At 36.2% G+C, this 12273-nt stretch overlaps 2 protein-coding genes across 3 annotated transcripts in view; one reads left to right on the forward strand and one right to left on the reverse strand.

Moving 5' to 3' along the window:
- The window catches only part of FBXO11 (F-box protein 11), a 111552-nt gene extending 101845 nt beyond the window's left edge, over window positions 1–9707 (forward strand). For both annotated transcript variants that reach the window (XM_036748561.1, XM_036748562.1), the window contains exons 12-23: window positions 1165–1382; window positions 2165–2250; window positions 2695–2789; window positions 3857–3979; window positions 4075–4160; window positions 4699–4775; window positions 4861–5004; window positions 6582–6692; window positions 7082–7189; window positions 7725–7833; window positions 8225–8323; window positions 8401–9707. In XM_036748561.1, coding sequence (XP_036604456.1) covers window positions 1165–1382; window positions 2165–2250; window positions 2695–2789; window positions 3857–3979; window positions 4075–4160; window positions 4699–4775; window positions 4861–5004; window positions 6582–6692; window positions 7082–7189; window positions 7725–7833; window positions 8225–8323; window positions 8401–8530 — 1386 coding nt within the window. In that variant the 3' untranslated portion in view covers window positions 8531–9707. The remainder of the gene's footprint in view (window positions 1–1164; window positions 1383–2164; window positions 2251–2694; window positions 2790–3856; window positions 3980–4074; window positions 4161–4698; window positions 4776–4860; window positions 5005–6581; window positions 6693–7081; window positions 7190–7724; window positions 7834–8224; window positions 8324–8400) is intronic.
- MSH6 (mutS homolog 6) overlaps window positions 9677–12273 on the reverse strand; it is a 33664-nt gene continuing 31067 nt past the window's right edge. The window contains exons 5-10 of the mRNA XM_036748563.1: window positions 11956–12230; window positions 10955–11072; window positions 10477–10566; window positions 10247–10401; window positions 9958–10157; window positions 9677–9833 (exon numbers count right to left, since the gene is read on the reverse strand). Of these exons, the coding sequence (XP_036604458.1) occupies window positions 9752–9833; window positions 9958–10157; window positions 10247–10401; window positions 10477–10566; window positions 10955–11072; window positions 11956–12230 (920 nt within the window). The 3' untranslated portion in view covers window positions 9677–9751. The remainder of the gene's footprint in view (window positions 9834–9957; window positions 10158–10246; window positions 10402–10476; window positions 10567–10954; window positions 11073–11955; window positions 12231–12273) is intronic.

Here is a 12273-nt window from a genome sequence, read left to right on the forward strand (position 1 = left end):
AAACTAAACTAAAAGTTGCCTTTGTTGCATAGGCTAACCAGATTTAGCCTGTTCTAGGTATTTTTTTCCCAAGAGCTCTGGGATGTGGAGTTGAACAGTGATACTTCTTTCAGTGCAAGTAAGACCAGGAGCTATGATGAAAAGAAAGGGATAGTTTTAAAACTTTAGTAATTTTCAACTTTTGCATCCTTCAACTTCTTTGCAGAGGTAGGGGACCCTGGATGTGAGACATCTTGAACTCTTTCCCTCCCCACTTTTTATTGATCTTATATGTGTGAGGGATGTAATTAAAAATAAAAAGTATCAGTAAAAATAAACTTTAAAAAAAGAATTTACCCTCTCATCCAACAAATATTAGCAAGTGCCTTTTATGTATAAAGCATTCTTCTAGGTGCTGGGCAATTGTATTTTTAGCAGAGTGGTGGGTGATCTTTGATTTTATAGGTAGAAGTAACTCCTGGTGAAGTAATTCCTAACACTGATACACATGGGTATGCAACTTATATTTTTAAAGAATTGCCTGAGGCAGTGAGAGGTTAAGTGATTTTATTTGTCCAGCATTGAAAAAGAAAAGGTGCTACTTGCAGTCAGACCTGGTTTTATTCAGATCCTCCCTCAGCTATTTACTGTCTTTTTGACAAGCCAATCATTTCACTTCTCTTGAGAGTTTCCTCATCTATAAACTTTGGGCCACAGTAGCACTTAGCTCACAGGATTGCTGTGAGGATCAAAAACAGCTATCTGTAAAAATGAAAGACCTGTGTAAATATCAGCTGAATAACTTTTTGTACGTTAGGATGCATCACACATGGGATTGGAACCTAGGTGTTCCAGACCAAAGCGTTTGCTTTCTGTCCATTATGCGGTGCTGGGCCCCTGCGTTCAAGGAGTTTACAGTCTATGGTTCCTTCTGTTCCCCCTACACTACTATTGGTCATGCAGTCATGGCACCATCATTCTAAGTAATAGCAGGGATCAACTTTGGGCTCCCAGGCCACCAGACTGCCAACTACTGTTTGTATGTGAATGGACTTGACCATAATGTTAGTAACTGTATGTACATGATTAGGAGTTTTGACTTTGCAAAAGAGAACTTATATTTAAATAGCTCCATTTGTTTTAGAAAATAGCTTTTACATAAGTAATTAATTTCTCTGTTTTCAGGGTTACTTTGAAAGCTGTAATATACACAGGAACAGGATAGCAGGCTTTGAGGTGAAAGCCTATGCTAACCCTACAGTAGTTCGATGTGAAATCCACCATGGTCAAACTGGAGGCATTTATGTCCACGAAAAAGGAAGAGGACAATTCATAGAGAATAAAATCTATGCAAATAATTTTGCAGGTGTATGGATTACCTCAAATAGTGACCCAACAATAAGGTATCTATATTAACATCTATAATCTATATTAATGGGTGGAAATGACTTTAGGAAAACCATTCATTGTGGGATTGTTATGGAAAGTCAAGAGATATGTTGGCTGTTATAGTTTACATAATTTACAAATGTAATGTGACAGAAATGCTAGTACTGAAACCTTGTATGCATAATACTAACCGTATTTATAAACTCTCTCTTTATATATATGTATATGTACATATGTTACTTATATAAATGGTTTAAGTCATAATGTTTCTAAACATGTGATACTTGTGTAAATGTTCTAAGCCATAATGTTTCCAAAAAGCAACTTTCTTTTAGGGAATTTTTCACTAGCTTATAATTTTCAGTTCCCAGTTCAGTATATCAGCTCTCAAAGATCCCTGAGACAGTGGTGAAGCTGGCCTCTAGTCAAATTTTGCACATCTGTTACTGTATACTTCATGCTTTGTGCTGCCCTCTTTGGCCACAGAAAGGAAATAGTAGCACAAATCTTTCTGGCTGCATGTGTACAACAAAATTCTTACCTGATCAAAAAGCATGGTTTATTTTTAAAATATGATTTGTCTAAGCAGACTTTCCACTTTGTCTTATAAAAAATTAGTCTAACATTGCTGGTATTATTAGTCTAACAAATTGTTAGTCTTCAAAAAAATTCTACACCTGTAAAGATAAATAGAAAAGGACTTTCCCGTTATCATTTGATTATGAAAAAGGATTAGCAAATACACACATATACATATATATGTGCATACATGCAAATGCATTTATTTTAATTACAGGGGGAATTCAATATTTAATGGAAATCAAGGAGGAGTTTACATCTTTGGTGATGGAAGAGGCCTTATTGAAGGAAATGATATTTATGGTAAGCTGATAGTTTTTTGTTTCATAAAATCACAACAGGGCAGAAGGAATTTCAGATCTGTGTGTTTTTTAAAGATTCTGCCAAAAACAATTCCAAGACTTTCTTCGGCACTCCATTCTAGTGTTTCTATGAGGAAATTCTTATTTCCAATGTGTAATTTGAGTGCTTTATTTTATAATTTGAGTAATTTTTTACATGGAGAGAACTTTTTATCATGCCCTGTGCTAAACTTTTATCCCTCAGATTTCCTTTCTACAGTACAGTCCCAGTTCCATGGGCTTTATTTCGCATAGCTCTCATATTTTAGCCCTCATTGTTTTGGGGATTTTCCTCTTGAACTTCTTCTCTAAGAATCTAATCAATCCTAAGTACCACAGGAAGATTATTTTATAGTTCCTTTATACTGACTCCCAGATTTTTTAACATCATACCATTTTCCAACAGGTAATGCATTAGCAGGAATTCAGATCAGAACAAATAGCTGTCCCATTGTTCGACATAACAAAATCCATGACGGTCAGCATGGTGGGATTTATGTGGTGAGTTACTGGACATAATTCTACAAACTAAATATGAGATGAGGGAACTCTTCTTTTAACATTTGATTATAGGTTCCTTGAGGGGCGAGGATTGCCCAGTTCAGCTTAGTCTTTGTAGAAGATACTTTAACAGATTTTTAAAAAATAAATTAAAACACTTTCTCCTTTTGAATTGAGAGAATAAAGTGTTCTAAAGAAATTTATTCTGTACTTAATAGGTTTTTATCTAATAGAAGATAAATCCTTAAGCACCTTGTTATGGAGCAGCTGGTTATTTCTGTTCAAGTCTCCAAGATAAGCCGGATAACTTTTTGTGTGTCACAATTGCCTTTTACCTGCTTTACCTTTGGTTTTTTTCCCCCAGAAGGGAAGCACTAAACCCAGTTGTGATGTTCAAATATAATTGAGCAGCTTGTTACTAGTCAAAAAACGTTTGACTTTTATCATTGTTTCTTTGGCACCTGTTTAACTCTGGACTAAAAGCCTCTATTAATTCAACCAACACATGAGAAACTTTAAGATAGTAAAAAATGAATGAGGAGCTGATAACCTAGTAGACATAGAGGAGATCTGAGAAGAATGATCAATTGAGGCATCTAAGATGCGGCTAATTTCAATTATACTGCTGAAAGTGAATAATCTTTGATAAAATTGAAAAATCTATCATAGCTTAAGATCTTAAAATGTAGAGATATTTTGTGAAAATACAGTATTGATTTAAGTCAAAGGAGAAGTTCCACTGCTGAGGTAAAATTCAAGATTAATTCCTAATAAATGAGTCAGGAGGACCTGAGTTGAGATGCGGCCCCAGATACTTCCTAGCTGTGTGACCCTGGACAAGTCAACCCAGATTTACACTCCCACCCCCACCTGAAATAATAATTCAAGGTTTGGAAGCACAAAACAGTATTAACAGTACAATTATTGGTATCTTGAACTCTGGTGGATGATAGAAAAGCAATGAGGAATGGTGTGGTCTTTGTCTGCCAACATAAACATCTTGGTATTTTTTAAATCTCCTAAACGTCTATGGATGGGCTTTAATGTAAATAATGACTTTTATTTAGCATGAAAAAGGACAAGGTGTGATAGAAGAAAATGAAGTTTACAGTAATACTCTGGCTGGAGTTTGGGTGACAACAGGAAGTACTCCAGTGTTGAGGAGAAACAGAATACACAGTGGCAAGCAGGTGGGATTTTTTTTTTCCAGCATGTTAGATGGGAAATACTTTGGCTTAAGCATTTTTCTGTTTCCTTCACATAAAATTTTCCTTTTTAATATTAGGTTGGTGTTTACTTTTATGACAATGGACATGGAGTGCTAGAGGACAATGACATCTATAATCATATGTACTCAGGAGTTCAAATAAGGTGAAAAACTGAATTTTTTTTCTTTTGTTTTGCTTTAGGGACAGTGGAAGAAGTAAAAGAACTTCTATATTCTATAATACCTAATCCTCTTCTCCCTTAATTTTAAGAACTAAAAGTTTTGGCAGAATATAATTGTTTTCCATCTCCCTTTTTATCTGGAGTCCCCACTAGTTTATACCACCTGTGCAAAAGGTGGCACAAAAACTAGTTGCTGCTGACCTATCCTCTTTATGCTTTAGTAATATTTAAAGACTGGCATAAAGGTGAGGTTCTCCAGTGTGCGAAAAATGAAGAGTCACAATTCTGACAGACCATTTTTAAAAACTTTTCTTACCTCTCCAGTAGATTAATTCATTACCCAAGTATACATAGGGAGTTTATTTATAGTTTGGTTTATTTGTGTGTTGTAAAGTATAATAAATGTGGCTATGATTAGCTAAAAAATTTTGTTACCATCTCAGCTCTAAAAAGTGTAACTTTATTCCTAAAATAATAAAAACTTTTTGCAATTAAATGATATTTTCTGTTTTGTCCATAGAACTGGAAGCAACCCTAAAATTAGGCGCAACAAGATCTGGGGAGGCCAGAATGGTGGAATTCTAGTTTATAATTCTGGTAGGTTCATTTGCTTATTTCTTTTCTCAGGGTTAATATTTTTAACACTGCCCCAGTAATAATATTTCAATGTTTATTTCTCCAGGTCTAGGCTGTATAGAAGACAATGAAATTTTTGATAATGCAATGGCTGGGGTTTGGATTAAAACAGATAGTAATCCTACACTAAGAAGAAATAAAATACATGATGGAAGAGATGGAGGCATCTGTATATTTAATGGAGGCCGAGGTATTCTTCATTTAAAATGTTAATTATCCTTTTGTTATTTATACAGATTGTCTGGTTATGAACTGTATTTGTGGAAGGGGTATCTAGATCAGACCTCTTACCACCTCTTGCTTGGATTATGACAATAGCTCACTAATTGATCTATCCCTAGTCTTTCCCTTTTCCATTCTCTCAACTTGATCTTCCTTAATCAGAGATTGCCCCTCTGCTTAAGAAGCTCCAGGATCTTCCTCACCTCTGAGGTCAAACACAGACTCCTCCGTTTAGCTTTTCATAGTTCAGCTCCAGTATACTACCTCCAAGCATACTGCATGCATCATTGCACCATCATGCCCCTGGCATTTTTCTAACCAAACTGCTCTGCCTTCTATGGCTAGTGCACAGCATTCCATCTCCTGGACCTGCCACATTTGTAGACCTTTGCCTCATAGAATCCCTGATTTCCTTTAAAGCTCATCTTAAATATCATCTCCTACATAATCCTCCCTCCAGTTTGTATGTTTACTCTTCTTTATCTGTGCTGTTTCCTCCTAATTGGTGGAGGGCAAACACTTGGAGGGCGGGGGTATCCAATGTCTAGTCTACAGGTGCTTAATAAATGATTGTTGAGTGATAGGATCATAAATCTATTGGATCTGTAATGTGTCATAAAACATTTCGGTGGAACTGATTGCAGATCTTTAAGGATATCCAACGTCTTTGTTCCTGAAAATTTGACCCATGTCTTTCATTTTATCTGTAGCCTACCTTTTCTGCTAAAATTTGCAAAAAATTTTCACAGTATGAAAATTTAGCTCCAAACTCCATGACTATTTTCTGAATTTTAATAAATTACAGAAATCTTGAATTTAACTGGTCTGTAAATATATGGAAATTTTTTTTGCATCAAGGTATTCCTTTCACATCCATTCACCATTAAGTATTTGAAGTATGGTGCTAATGAGACCACTGGGCAGTAATAATGAGGCAAGCTAACCAGCTCTTTTGTCATATAGTTGCAACCCACAACCCCCCAGTCTCATACTTGGTTTTGCCTTTGTTCAGATCTGTGTATTTCATTGGTGACAGGAACTACTAGTGTAGAAACTGCCTTTATTAATGCAGATCTTCAGTTTTGTTACCTGAGGTAGAGTTTAGTAAGTTACACTCTGTACTAAAGCTAACCTTGTCTTTCAAACTAGCAAGGCCAGTTTTCTCTCTGCTCTAGTGCTGTCTCACAATTCACAGGAGCTCAGGTTCTTTGCTCCTCTAGGACTGTGCTAAATGTTCTTCTGTGTAGATTAAAAAAAAAAAAGAATCCTAACCTAAAAGAATTTCAAGCCCAACCATTTATCTCAAGACACTGTCAGTACTTCCATTGACAAAAATCACACCTTCTCTACGTTATCTTGCCTCTTGTAATGCTTAGCACAATTCCTGTACATCCTGGATATTCTTTGGTTATCTTGAGAACAAGTTTCTCACTTGAGATTGTCCATCTCTTTCTCATCCTAGATCTCCCTAGTTTTTATGCCTCTTGATTATGTATCATTAACAAATGTCATTCTCATAACAAATATCTGGGCATTTTATTATAGGTCTCCTTGAAGAGAATGATATTTTCAGAAATGCTCAAGCTGGTGTACTCATCAGCACTAATAGTCATCCAGTCTTAAGGAAAAACAGAATATTTGATGGATTTGCTGCAGGTTTGTATTCAAAAACCATGAGGCCATATATAGTTCATTTTTAACCTTTACGGCTTGACCTTTAATTTAGATGTTGTATATACCACATAAACTAATGCTTTGTTAAGCAGAAAATTTAAAATTTTTAAATGCTTACAGTATTATCCTTTGAACCACTTCTCCCTCCTCACCTTGATTTGCACAGTGAATGCAGAGTAATTTTACTGTTATCCCTTATTGTGTAGCCTATCACCAAAGATGACACACTGTAAAAGTGGGTACGTTTTATTCTAACTATACTCAACAGATATTTTAGCCATTGAATTTCTTTGCCTTGTGATATTTAACATAAAAGCACTATAATTAAGGTCATTCAGACTGTCATAAAACAAGTACTTTAACTTCTTCAGGTATTGAAATTACAAATCATGCAACTGCAACACTAGAAGGCAACCAAATTTTTAACAACCGGTTTGGAGGCTTATTTCTAGCATCTGGTGTTAATGTAACGATGAAAGGTATGTTGGAGTCTCTATTTTGCAGATAATCACAAAATGTTGTCTGATAATATGAAGTCATTTTCTTGTATTCACTTTAAGGAGCTAAGGTAGTTTCATCTTAAAAAAATTTTTATCCTCCTTTAATTCTTACTTCAGCGACTTGTTGGGATCTTATGAGTATCAATGAGTATTCTCTTCAACACAGATTACAATCTCTACACAGCATAGTAAATGGTCTAGTGGTGTTGTAGCCAAAAAATTTCAGCACCCTTTAACTAATGAGCATTTCAAAGGTTAACTAGACTGATTCTCAGACAACCATCTATCACCAGCATTCAAATCCAAGACTATATATATAGTAAATGAAATAATTTCAAGAGTGAAACAGCAGTAGTAGGGAAGTAGTAGGTAAACAGCAGAAAAGGCTTTATAGTTTTTAAGTGGCATTTTGCTGAAATAGCTTAGGAGAAAGCAGGTTTCCTTACAGGCCACCAAAAAGCAACACGGTGGAACAAACTAACCAAAATTTTTAATATTTTTTCTTTTATTGCAGATAACAAAATAATGAACAACCAAGATGCCATAGAAAAGGCTGTTAGTAGAGGGCAATGCTTATACAAAATATCGAGCTATACCAGCTATCCCATGCATGACTTCTACAGGTATTGCTAAATTATTTGTGGGTTCAGGAAGCAAAGTAATTTTTATTGCCTAGACTGGGTCCCTCTCACTCCAAACCTTTGGTGGGGTCATCTCTTCAACTGGACTAGAAAATTGTTCTTGCTCATTTCAACTGCAAGTCATCAAACAGGTCTGGTCTGGCTTAATCAGTTCAGGCCCCCAATCTAGTTCATATCACCATTCCCTCATGGTGACTGTAGTGGGCAAGAATTGATTCCTTGTGTGCTAGGGATAAGAGAGCAAAATCAATTTAGGGAAGAAACAGGCAAGAGTGCCACACCTTACCCTGGAATAAAGAGGGGAGCTTTTAGAAAGCCAAGGTGAATCTAATTTCCCTAACTCCATGACTAATTTGTACTTAATGATTTTCAGATGCCATACTTGTAACACCACAGATCGTAATGCCATATGTGTGAACTGCATTAAGAAGTGCCATCAGGGACATGATGTAGAATTTATTAGACATGATAGGTATGTAAGCCTATTGTTATGGTATTATATGATTAGGACCTTTTCCTTCACATACTAATGCTTTTGTCATTTTCTAGGTTTTTCTGTGACTGTGGTGCTGGAACACTGTCTAACCCCTGTACATTAGCCGGCGAGCCTACACATGACACAGACACACTATATGACTCTGCTCCACCTATAGAATCTAATACGTTGCAGCACAATTGAATTCCTTCTCCAAGGAGAGTTCTGCCATCCTAACTAACTTAAAACTATTAAAGACTTTTGGAGGAAGATACTTGCCCATTTCTGCAGGAACAGACTGTAAAATGGATGTGTAAGGTGTTGACACTATGAAGCTCAACCTACCAAAAAGAAAGTGGCAATATATTGACTCAGGATCACAGAACTGGGTGTTTTAGCATTACTGTGTAAAGACTTTTTGAAGGGACAGAAGTGAAGAAAATAAGCTGCAATTTTGTACAGATACCAACTTCTGTAAAGCTGGTGTTTTTACAACTAGCATTGAACGCAGTCCACTTTGCAGTAGTACTATTCAGTAGACAGGCAGCATTGTTGCTGCTTTTATGGACATGGGTACCAATTGCTTTTGTAATATGGTAAAAAAAAAAAAAATGTGAGCTAGCACTTCTGCATTTTTGATTTTTTTAACATGTATTCAGATTGAGATATGATTTTAATGCTTTAATCTCATGTAGTTTGTTTTTAATTTCAAGCAAAATTGTACTTGAATGTGTCCCATTCTGTTAGCACACCTAGACTTGCTGTAACTGTACTCATGTCCCAGTATGTACGTTCTTTCTATGAAAGAGAAAACACTAATCTTAAATTATATCCAGCAATGTTTCTGGTATCCTTTAAGAAAGTTAGATTATTATTTCCTTCCCTTCCCTGTCCCAGCAGCAATCAAATCACCCCTACAAAAAGTGAGTGTTTTAATGAGACTTCCTAGGAAGGGATGCACTGTAAAACAAAGTATTCTTGTAACTAATTTTGTGAAAGGTAAAGCTACTATGTTTTAAAGTACACTTTAGAAAGTCTCCTCAAAACAGTCCTGTATTTTAATCTGTTCATAGTTTTTTTTTGAACAGTCTAGATATAACTGCTGGAAATTAAAACAATTTCCTGCTCTAATGAAGCTGAGACAAGTATATATACAGCCCTATACAGTTTCATAGCTTTCCCCCCCATTTATGTGTATTGGTGACAGTGGGTAATCAAACAGCCTGAAAGTATATGCATGTACCATAACATCTAGACTTAATATATTGTGAAGTATTCAATAACCATTATGTAGAGGGTAGGTAAGAATTAAAAGGGTTTAATTTCCTAGGAAAGAAAATGGAAAAATGGTCATTTTTAAAAAATAAAGTTTATTAGATCATAATGTGTCTGAATTTTACCACCTTTGTCAGAAATCGCTGAAGCTTACATTTCCTTGATCAAAGTCAACAACTTGCGAACAGCCTGGACATCTGCAGCTGAATTTTCAAGAGCCAGGCAAACTTCCCTAAAAATAAAGGGACAAAACAAAAAGTTCTTTTCATTTTCCTCTTGCAATCCCTACTTTTTTCCCCATTATGTCTGTCTGAGTTCTTATATGCACCCAAAGAATATTTGTATGATTAACCCACCGAAATAGTCTCAATGATTGGGTCATCTTCTCAAATTCTTTTGCTTTCCTATGGCCTTTCTGAATAATCTCTTCAGGAAGACAGGCGAGCCTTGCTGCATTGAATCCATAGCTTTTAGGACAAGCACCTTTAGTAAATTTATAGAGGAAGGTAATGGTTTCCTGGCTTGGGTCTTCACATTCATTTTCAACCATGCATGCCTAAAAGGATAATATTTATCATGACTTGATGATCGGTATTTTTTGGAGGTACCAAGTTGTTTCCCAAATTTTAAGCAGCAGTTACATACCATGTGTCCTAGGCACACAGCAACATTTTGGGAGTAATCCTCTACTAACGAATGGTAGTGTGTAGAGAATAAAGTACGACACTTTATGGTCTCGGCCAGTTCTTTAACAACTGCATTTGCTATAGCTGTGCCATCGAAAGTTGCGGTGCCTCGACCTACAAGAATTGAGAAGGATCACAAGCTACTCTTTGGCTTAGTCTCCCCTCTCCACCTAAACCTTAGTTTTTTACCTAGTTCATCCATGAGCACCAAGGAGTGTTCTGTTGCATGCTGAAGTATGCTGGCAGTCTCGTTCATTTCAACAAAAAAGGTACTTTCACCTGACATGCAAAAATGTGGACAATGGTCATTCGATAGGATCAAGACCAATTGAAACAATCATAAGCTCAAGACATATATCCAAATTCCTTCAATGAGACTGCATGAGAGATAAGACCTCAGAGAACAGTCATTTTGTACTGCCACCTTCCCGGGCAGCTCACTGCACTTGCATATAGTCCCAGCTGTTGGTTAAGATTCCTTTTGTAGGACAACAATTTACTTGCCTCTAAATTCCTTTCCTTCACCAGAGCCTTAAAACCTATTTACACGATATACGTATATAACAAGACAGACCAATTTAACAAACTCCCTCAGATGGTTTTTCAGTGGCTAAAATCTAAAAATACAAAATAGTGAAAATACAAAATAGTGAACAGACTAACTTACCTGACATTATTCTGTCTGAAGCACCTAATCTAGTGAACACTCTGTCAACTGGGGTGAAACTACAAACTTCAGCAGGAACGTAACAGCCCATCTGAGCCATTATAACCAAAAGACCAGCCTGTGAACATTAAACACAAAAGAAACCCAACATGTCATTAGCCAAGAAACACAAATCCGTCATTAACTGAAAAATACCATATATCATGGAACCTAATTGATTATAATTAATCAATTAAAACAATTTGCCCTAGGTCAAATTGTCAGACCTTTTATGACCTTTAATGAAAACTCCTGACTCCCAATACAATTCTCTGTTCAAATATTGCGCTCCAAGGACTGAACATTGTGTCTTCCCCAGCACCTTCTCAAAGAATGTGTGATTCACCTGGTCTCAATGTTTGGTTATCTCAAATTTTCTTGCTTTACTAGAGCCAGAATTTATGTCCAAAAAAAAAAAACAAAAACAACCTTTCTTAATCTTCTATAGCCATTTTATTTTTCACTTTAATGAAGCCACAGTAAAAACTGGAAATTAATTTCCCATTGGCTCCTAAAAAAAGGAACTATATCAAAAAGTATGCTCAAAAACACCAAAAAATGAAACTGGAGATATTGTAGGTTAATTTAAAAAGCAAATTTGTTTTAATTATTAAGTATTCAGCATTTACAGACATTTTATTTACAGTTAAAAGTAGAGGAGAGAGATCTAGTGCATAAGGGATCCCAGAATATTTTAATGACACACTGGAAAAATTGTTGTTTCAGTCATGCCTGACTCTCTGAGACCCCATGGGGGGTGGGGGGGGGGTGGCGTGGTTCGATATCCTTCTCCAGCTCATTTTACAAATGAGGAAACTGAGGCAAAATGATTTGCTGAAGGTCACAACAGCTAGTTAGTGTCTGAAGCAAGACCTGAACTCTGGTCTTCCTGACTTCAGGTCCAAGGGTCTACCCCACTGTGCCACCTAGCTGCCCTGGAAAAATATTTATAGACTAATTACCTGTCTCATGAGGGTTGACTTGCCTCCCATATTTGGTCCAGTAACCAGCACACAATAAGCATCCCAGGTACTGTCTTCTGAATCTTCTTCCTTACAGCCTATCATAATGTCATTAGGAATAAAGTCATCACCAAAAAAATTATTTGTAACGCATGGGTGTCGAGATCCTTTTAGCTTTAAGAAGGGTTGAGTATCCTCATCTGGTACGTGGATTACTGGGCGACACATATGACCATCACCACCTCGGCTATAGTTAGCCAAGCATAATAAGACATCTATCAAAAAGAAAAAAGGTAAAGCATCAGCTCTAAAGACTAA

Source organism: Trichosurus vulpecula, chromosome 3, assembly GCF_011100635.1.
Source record: "Trichosurus vulpecula isolate mTriVul1 chromosome 3, mTriVul1.pri, whole genome shotgun sequence".
Taxonomy (NCBI): Eukaryota; Metazoa; Chordata; class Mammalia; order Diprotodontia; family Phalangeridae; genus Trichosurus; species Trichosurus vulpecula.